Source organism: Benincasa hispida, chromosome 11 (assembly GCF_027475165.1).
Source record: "Benincasa hispida cultivar pf3 chromosome 11, pf3_genome.v1.1, whole genome shotgun sequence".
In the NCBI taxonomy this organism is placed as follows: domain Eukaryota; kingdom Viridiplantae; phylum Streptophyta; class Magnoliopsida; order Cucurbitales; family Cucurbitaceae; genus Benincasa; species Benincasa hispida.
The window spans coordinates 76,474,433-76,484,371 of NC_143488.1; the positions used below are offsets into that span (position 1 = coordinate 76,474,433).

Genomic DNA, 9,939 nt, shown 5'->3' on the forward strand with positions numbered 1-9,939 from the left:
TAATTTCAAGTTCTCATCTCAACCTAAGGAATCTTAGGATAGGTTTAAGGGAAACCTTAGTAACTTTTTTCAGAAGAACAGTAGTTGGATAGGTTTGTGCAACGATTGACCGAGAGTTTAGGTACAATCCAGATATCATTTCCTGATTCTGACATTCCTGACATGTTAAAACAACTACTGAAAACAAGGTTGATCCAACGTTTTGAGTCTAAACAACTGAAAGAGATGTAAAAAGTTGGTGATCCATACTATTGTAAGTATCATCGAATTGTCAGTCACTTAGTGGAAAAATGATTTGTTCTAAAAGAGCTAAGTCTAAAATTAACTCAAGAAGGATAAATTAGGCTAGCCTTTGATGAAGCAGTTCAATCAAATCATATTGCAATAACAACAAATAGATGCAGTCAAATATGCTCTAGCCAACTCCATCATAAAAAAAATGTGCTCACTCCAATTCGAAACCTTGGAACCTGTATTTGTTTGGTTTTAGCATGAGGGGCTAGAAAATAAATCCAAAGACGTGATCAAACATATCACTGTTGAAGATAATGATTTGACTTCTAAACTCAGGGGAAGAGCAAGAACGACATCTTAGTGGAAAGAAATATTGCTCATTGAAGCTGGAAAGTGAAAGAAGGAAGAATAACATATTTTTCTCAACCTTGTCAGCTGATAACATCAAAGGGATTTTTCTCTAGAAAATGTCTTCGCATGAAGAAGGATGAAAGCTCTACAAGTTCATATTATATTAATGCTGAAGAAGTTGACAATTCAAAAGAAATCAAACAGAAAACTTCTATCTTTGATCGTATTAAGCCTTCAACTACTCGATCTTCAATCTTCCAAATATTGGGTTTACCCATGAGAAAAGAATAAAATCAATGTTTAACATTTGTTTCCACTTGAACTTCAGCTTTCAAAAGGCTAAGTATCTCCACATCAAATAGAAATCGACCTATGACATCTACTTTTGATTATCTTAAAGTGACAACCAATCAACATGAAAGAAAGATGAAAACCTTGAAGGCAAAACCATTTCGTGAAGCAAATAATGGCGATAAAATTCACAATCATATCCCTTCACACATGAAGAGGAAGTTGTTTGTTGTCATAAGTACAAAAGGTTCCTTAACGGTGAAGCCAAAACTCATCATATTGACGAATTCTACAAATGAAGAAGAGGATCAAAGCCATTATGAAAGTAAAAGCTTCTGAAATATAAATGTAATAACTCCTTATCGCAAGAGTCTAAACTAAATGGTGCTCCTGGTCCGCCTAAGCTTAGAAGGTGAATGGTCTAAAAGAAAAAAAAAAAAGTATGAACTACGTTATGACTTGATCCCTTACTTCAAAGTTATGTAGGCAACTTAAATAAATTTAAGTTTAGTCTATAAAATATTATCACAAAAAAAATATGGGTATCACGACCACTTAACTGTGGCATTATAAAATTGATATTGTTCATCCTCAATGAAAAATGAAACTCCAAATTGAATATTTTCATTTTTATTGGGGGCATCCCAACAAATTGGAGGTAGAGCAACAAATTCAAAATGTCCATTTCTAGTAAGATGGTGATACAGTAAATTGAAGAAATATGCTGCTTTGCATAAGACTGCAAATAAGATGCATATGAGGAAAAAAAAAAAGGTCTTCACTAAAAAAGATCAATTGTGCCTTCGCTCTCTTAAATAAAGAAACTTCAAGTTTTGAGTGTTGCTTGCTTCAAGTTCAAGTCATCGTCTACCTAAATTTTGGCACTTTATCTTCAACTTTAGGGCTTCGCTCACTTGAAGTGGCATTTTATCTTCAAAGTTCAAGATTAGAAGCCAATTCACTTCATCTTCAAGTTCAATATGGATGGCTTTGATTCATCTGCAAAGTATGGTATGGTTGACTTCACTTTGCTTGCTTAAGTGTGGAGGCTTTGACGATGCATCTTCAAAATCAAGTGTGAAGGCTTCAATGAATTTAAGTAAATAAAAGTGTATTTTACAAATTTTTACGTTTAAATATTGCACAAAATATGATTATTTGTATAATCAACAACCCTACAACATACTTTAACAATAATCAATTTTATGATAGTCGGAAGTGTTCTCGAAGTTGATTATCGAAGATGATTTTCGTTGGAGTTTGTAGTTGAAGGTGGTTTTTGGAGCCTAAAGTTGGTTGCATGAAGGTGGTATTGGAGTTGGTTGTCAGGGTTTATCGTCGAATGTGGTTTTTAGAGCCTGGAGTTGGTTGCATGAAAATGGTATTGGGGTTGGTTGCTGGATTTTGTCGTTGGAAGTGGTTGTCGAAGCCCCGAGTTGGTCCTTGGAGTTGCTTGCTCGAAGGTGGTCATCAAAGTTGATCATTGAAGGTGATTTTCATTGGAGTTTGTAGTCGAAGATAGTTGTCTGAGCCTACAAAGGTGATTTTAGAGTTGGTCGTCAGAGTTTGTTGTCAGAGGTGGTTGTCAGAGCCTAAAATTGATTGTCATAGTTGGTCGCACGAAAGTGGTCATTGGAGTTAGGTCACTAGAGTTGTCATTGAGGGTGGTTGTCAGAGCCCCGAATTGGTTGTCAGAGTTGATTGTGTAAAGGTTGTCGGAGTTCAAAGTTGGTCGCTGGAGTTGTTATCGGAGGTAGTTGTTGGAGCTCGGAGTTAGTCGTAAGAGTTGTCATGGCAGGTGGTTGCAGAGTCTGGAGTTAGTTTTCGGAGTGTGACAGCGATAGTCGCTGATAGTGGCCAATGGGTGGAGCATCGAAAACTTTAGAAGAAGGGAGAGTTGAAGTGAATTGGGGCGAGTTGATAAAATATACCAACTCAATTCCACCAATATTTAAAGTTGGTGAGCTAAACATTAAATTGGTATATTATACCAATTCAATTCAACTCATATTGGTGAGTCAAACACCCCTAAATTCATTCAAAAAGTTTTTTCAGTAAAATGTTAAAGTGGAAAATAAATAGAAAAATAATTATTAACAAACGGAATAAAATAAATATTTTTATTTATATATATATATTAAAACTTCAAATTCAATATGGGCTTTGATTGATTCATATGTTCTGGCACATCTATATGGGCCAGGCTGGGCCCAGTAGTTTCGGCCCACACAGCTACCTATGCTTTTCAGTTTTCAATTTGGAAGTTATGAAAAATACATATTTTGCAAGTTATATGGTAAAATGATAATAATTATTATTTAATTTTTTTAAGTCGTTATTTTTCTTTTAAAAAAAGTTTAGCTATTTATTGCTTCACTCTTTTAAATTTTTTTGCTTCAGCTTGATCTTCATTTTCTAAAATAAAATCTTTTCATTTTGTTAATAATAATACATTTAAAAAGCATAAATCAACCATAATTAATACATTTTTTTTAAAAAAATAGACTTGTTTTCTCACAATTTCTTGCCAAGTTAATTACGTTTGAAAAAGATATCTTCCATTCTTGTTTCCTTTCTCAATTTTAATTGATTTTCCCCACGAGTCCCTCTTGTTCAAATCCCGTGACATGAGATATACTTGCAATGACGACTTAGCACTTTTGATTGGAAGATAGAAACAAGTGTCTTTTGTGTGTTTTATTCTCCATAAAGAATAACAACTCTGCATTGATGAGCCTCTTAGAACAAAGTTGGAAGTCAACCCAATTTATGAGTAGGTACTTCTCACCTAATTCCTCAATGTCATATACGTTTAAGACTTCTCTCATATAACATTACCTACAATTTATGTCGTGTTTACTAATCCGTAATCAAAATTGCTTGAATTGTAATAAGTTTGTTGGTGAAAAAGAGAGTGCGGATCCTATGTAATAATCAAACATAATTGAACTGATGACCATCTCCTTCACATTAAGATGTTTGTTGATTATGGATTTCATAGTGAAACCAACTTTTCAAATTATCATTGATGAGTTATGTTTACGAGGAAGTAAATTTGATATTTTTGAATAACAAAAAAAATTAATATGACACCTAAAATTGTATGGTAGAATATTATTTTTTTTTTTTTTTTTTTTTTTTTTTTTTTTTTGAAAAGCAATTTTTTTCCTTTTAAAATGCAACTGCCACATTATAGTAAAATAAGTAACTTTAGGATTCCTAAATTCTCAAACCTTACTGTTAAATAGCTCATTTAAAAAATCGTCTAGCCCAAATTTCATCGAACCTTTAAGATTAGTCTCAAATCTTTATAACTATTTGACTTTTCAAGTTTTTTAAAATTATCCGCATTTGACAAGTTTTTTCTTTCTTTATTTTTGTCGCTTTAATTATGAGTTTTATCCATCTTTTAAGTAAATATTTGAATTTTTAACTAAATTCTAAATACACTTCTAATTTAATTATGACATATTTATGCAATAACTTTAAAATAGTTTACTTCAGTCATGTTTAAAAATCCCATACAAAAATATCCAAAGTCATTACTTATAATTAATTTAATATTCAAATTTATACTTTAAATATGTTTTAAAGTAAGTGATTTTGAATCCAATAAAAAAAATCCATTTTAAAATTACTCTGAAATACGTGTTCTTTTAAATCAGAAATAAATATGTTCATCCATATAATTGAAAGGTTATCCTTCTCTTGTGATCTAAAAAGTAAATAACTTATCTAAAAATTAGATTTACTAAAAAAATGCATTTATACCAACAAAAACACTTCAAATTAAATGAATTAAAGATTTTTTTAGTTCAACAAATGTTAGGGGTGGGGATCAAACTATCCATGTTTAAAATAGTATTTGATATCCTATCTACAGCTACTAAAAACAAATTAAAATCTTTAGTAACTATTTTGATTTTTGAATATTAAATCTATTTTCTTCCTTTTTTTTATAATGATTTGCATATTTCTTAACTATAATGATCGAATGCTTAGCTAAATTAAAAAAAAAATAGTACAAGTTTTTAAAAACTATATATTTTTTTTTGTTTTCAAAATTTGACCCGATTTTTTAAACTGTAGATAAAAAGTAGATAACAAATGAAAAATTTTAGAGGTGAAAATAGTGTTTGTAGGTATAATTTTCAAAGATAAAAACTAAAAAAACCAAATCGTTACCTAATAGAACTTAATTTTTTTCATTTTTATTTATGTTCAAGAAAAAGGTTGATATTGTGTTTGATTACATTTAAAAAAAAAAAAAAAAAACAATACAATTACACATCAACTTTCTATCCACTAATTTCTCCTTAGAAAACTCTTACTACGTAATTAGTATAGTAAAATTAAGGATGGAAAGATTTTAAAGATTAAATTTTAAAAAATGATTAAAGAACTTTAGACCAACGTTAACCAACAAAACTTATAATTTTAGTTTCTAAACTTGAGGCGTATGTTAAAAAGTGGTCCATCAACTTCAAAAAAATGTTTATCAAATAGATCGATGAACTTTAAAACGTATTTAATAAGTTTTTAAATTTAAAATTACTTATCTAATAAATCTTTTAAATTTTGACTTATATGAAAATTTAAAAAATCTAAAAATTTATCTGACACAAAATTAAAAGTTTAATATTATATTAGATACAAAATTAAAGTTCAAGAAGTTATTAAATATGTCAGAGACAGAGAATATAGCTCTTATATATGTTAGTAATTACGAAATCTATAATTTAAATTCACATAAATATTATTGAATTTAGGAGGACTAAAGTTGTAAATTATGTATAAAAAGAGAGAGAGAAAGTATAGTGAAGATTTATTTATTTATTTATTTTTTAAAAAACATATTGAAGATTTGGGGTAGAAGAAAATAGATAGAGGAATTTAGGAGAATCTTTATCCAGCAGTCAAAAACTCAAAGCAGCATAGTACAAATCAGTCTACAAAGACATACAAACAAAGCATTTGGACTGTAGTTCACCCACACACACACTCTGACCCAAAAAGTTTTTCAACCAATTATTACTTTTTTTCCATATTTTCATATATCTGTTTTACTGTGGAGTAAATAACATTTTTATTATATCACAAAAAATTATGAAACTAAAAACTTACCAACTAATATCATTAATGTGATATAATATAATTGTGACTCCAACTCAAAAGGTACTCAGTCCATTAAATTTTTGTTCAAATATCCACATTATTTCATCAAATATTAACGTATGTTCATATGTTTAAACTTAATGTGAAAGATGAATTGACATTTTTCTTTTATTATTTTTTTTGAAACATAAAAGAATAAACGACAAAATTTCGCTAATGTTAATATATACAATATAAATATTAAATTACAAGTTTAATCTCTAAACTTTGAGTTTTGTGTCTATTTAGTCTGTAAAATTTTATAACTGTCTAATAAATTTCTAAACTTTAAATATTAATTTTGTCTAATAAATTCTTAAAAAATTAAAATTCTTCAAAATTAATTGATCTGCTAATTTAAATTTAAATTTAAATTTTATGTTGAATGAAATTTTGAACTTTTAATTTTTATTTATATTTAATTGATTCATAAATTTTAGAAAATACAAAATTTATGAACTAAATTTATAATTTCAAATGTTTGTAAACTAAAATAAATTCAGATCTCAAAATTTGAGAGATTAAAAAAAAATGCCAAAATGTCACTAAGTGTACAATATTAACTATATATATTGTTTTTATGACTTTTGTAAAAAATTTCAATAAAAAATTTCTTAAAAGTTGAACTTTGACATATATATCAATATCGACATTTTAGACCTTAATTTAACTTAATAATGATGAAAAATTGAAAAAAAAGAACTAATAGAATATTTGGCACAAGAAATGGAGTTGTAAAATCTACTCCTTATTTAGTCAAAAGAGTTTGTAGTTCTCATAATTAAAAAAAAAAAAATCAAATTTATATTTTATTGATTAACATTTTTACTATAGGTCTCATCACTAAATAAACTTCAAGTACTTCCCAATTCTCAAAGATTAAAGAAGGAAAATATCCATTAACATGTTGATATATTAAATTATTAATTCAAATAAAGTTTGTAATTTTTTTTTATTTACAAAAAATAATCGAAGTTAAATTTCGATATAAATATGGACATCAATATCAATATTTTAATACAGGTCAAACTTCACGATTATTCCAATTCTAGCCCAAAACATCGGCTAAAGATAATATTGTGGAGGGACTAGGGAGGGAGGAAATAGAGAGAAAAAAAAAGAAAAAGAAAAAGAAAAAGAAAAAAAGGTGGGTCCCATCCGATGGGAGCGTAGGCATGTTAAAAGGAAAGAAGAAAGAGAAACGATAAAACTACCGGGTCGCATCATTTTGTATTCCATCACCTGCACTCTCTCTCCCTCCTCCACCCTGTCATCTCTCTCCGTACTCTCTACCCTTGTCCCCACCTGCCCTTCCGATTCCCTTCCCGCTTACCGGCTACTTTCTCTTCCGGTTTCCCCACCCCGGTGCAACTCAATTAAAGCCATACACAAACACAAACACCCTTAGATAAGAGTCATAAGACCAATACCATACTCACTCCCACCCTTCTCCCTTTTTCCTCTCTTCTCCGATTATCCCTCACCACCGCCGATATGCGAATCAGAAAACGCCAGCTCCCATTACCCTTCTCTTCTCTTTCAGATCCCCTCCTCCGCCACTCTCCGCCGGTGCAACTCCCTCCCTCCTCCGATCCTCCAAATCTACACCCCTTCCCCTCCGATAATGCCTCGGTTAGTAATCCCCAACTCTAAACTCTCTCTCTCTTTCACTCCCTAATTATGCTTTTTCTTTTTCTTTCTTTTCTCTCTTCAAAATTGCACCCACCATTTGTCTCCTCCATTCAATTCATGTATATCTATCACTCATCATTCATCCGGGTTCTCCGATTTTTCTTTGTAGGACAACAATCAGAAGCTACACCAACATGATTCCAGGTACCTTACTCAAAATCCCCCATTTCTCTGTTTCCTTCTTCTTCCTTTCTCCAACAACTAGTAAAAAAAAAAAAAAAAAAAAAATGTTAAAAAAAAAATTATTTTAATTTTTTTATGACTACCCAATAAGAATATAGAGAAAAAAAGGGGGGGCAAGTGGAAATACTGTTGGGATATTTTTTTTAATATTATTTTTTCATGACTCTATTGTGCGCCCATGGGCTCTGCATGTTCTTCACTGGTCCACACACATCCTTCCTCTTCTTCTCAACTTCTGATCACTTACAGTAATTAATTACACTTGTTCTTTTTGTTCTTTTGAATTACACTATCTAGCTATGCCTATGGCTACTACTGTTGAGTTTCTGTGATGTTGTTGGTTTCATTTTAGGAAAACAACTGTGATTGGTGCAGAAACAATCAATAATGGGGTTCTTCCACTATCCACTTCTTCTTCTTCTCAAGGTCATACCATTTTTTTCTCCCCTCTTTATGATTTCTGGGCTGTTTGGCTACTGCACTGCACCATAATTGATTTCTTGATTCTCTTTTGTTCTTAATTGATTGTGGCTTATCAATTAATTATGCCTGTTGGGTTGTCTATAACATTGATGAGAAGAAAGATTTTGTAGTCTAACTCTCCTATCATAATATTAGTTTTTCTTACTTGATATTGTCGAGTACTAATTTTGTGTGCTATCGTTTTTCTGTTTAAATCTGCCTATTACACCATGTTATGGAGTGGTATAGATAGTTTTTTTTTTGGAACATATCAGTGTAAGCTTTTCTATATTTGAATTTGTGGTTGAAGGTGAATTTTTGTTTATTTATGTTCTTGTTTGGGTCATGCTTATGTTTTTGATGGAGTAGGTGGTGGGCGATGGTGCGAGAGGGAGAAGGCATTTCCATTAAAGAAGAGAAGAGGGAGCTTTGAGAGGTCTAACAACGATCAGGACGATAATGACGAAGATGATGACGAGGAGGACGATCAAGTCGTCACCACCAGTACTGTGAAGTTATTGCCGGATGAGAAGAAGACGATGAAGACAAAGATGAACAAAAAAAGCACATTGTCGTCACAGAAACAAACTAAACTAGGTCTGGATCTCGTCGGAAAAAAGAGGTCAAGAGGTGGTGCGTTAATGGAGGGATCTCGGTGCAGTCGTGTCAATGGACGAGGATGGCGATGCTGCCAACAAACTCTCGTTGGGTATTCTCTCTGTGAGCATCACTTGGGAAAAGGTCGTCTCCGCAGCATGAATAACGTTCGTAGCCGCTCTTTGGCCGCTGCCACCGCTACACCGAAGAACGTCGTCGTTGATGTTGAAGACGAAAAGAAGCCATCTCCATCTCCATTTCCAGCACCGCCATCGTCGTCATTGACATTGGCAAGTAAGAAGAGAATGAAACTGGGTGTGGTGAAAGCGAGGTCGATAAGCAGCTTGCTTGGCCAACCAGACGGCATGGTGGCGACACCGCCGCCGCCTCCTCCTCCGCCACCAATGGTGCATGATGACAACATTGACGACTAGAAAACTATATATTACTACATAAGTACCTCCTTGATCTTCCAGTTAATCTTCACTTTCTGTCTTGATTTTAAATTTTCCAATTTAATGGTTGATGTGTTTCGAAAATTTTCAATTATGTTGTTTTGTATAAAGAATGTTAATAGGAAAAGTTGATATTATCATATTATTGTTTTATTAATATATTTGAACATTTGGATATATATATATATATATATATATATATATATATATATATATATATATAGACTACTCATGCGAAATTCAATTAAATTAGACATATATCACATTAAATTTATTTCTTTCAAATGACATGTCCATGTATTCAAATATATTTATAAACAATAATTTATAGCTCAATCAAAAAATAAACAGCCCATTTTTTCTTTAGAATTTTCGTATGATTGGACATGATTAAACTCATGAATAAGGTTGATATGATATGATATGTTTGTTAATAATTTTTTAATAGGAAGATTAAGATCGTTAATGGCAAGTTTTGTTTGTTTGTTGAGAGAATGAGATTCCGTTTTGTTGAGGAAAT

General features: G+C 31.2%; 1 protein-coding gene across 1 annotated transcript; it reads left to right on the forward strand.

Moving 5' to 3' along the window:
* Positions 1-7,426: 7,426 nt before the first annotated feature.
* Positions 7,427-9,576, forward strand: LOC120089834 (WRC protein). Its single transcript, XM_039047240.2, has 4 exons — positions 7,427-7,662; positions 7,832-7,866; positions 8,258-8,331; positions 8,737-9,576. Exons 1-4 carry the CDS (start codon positions 7,525-7,527, stop codon positions 9,396-9,398), a joined length of 909 nt encoding a protein of 302 aa, XP_038903168.1. The 5' UTR covers positions 7,427-7,524; the 3' UTR covers positions 9,399-9,576.
* The last annotated feature ends 363 nt before the right edge of the window (positions 9,577-9,939 follow it).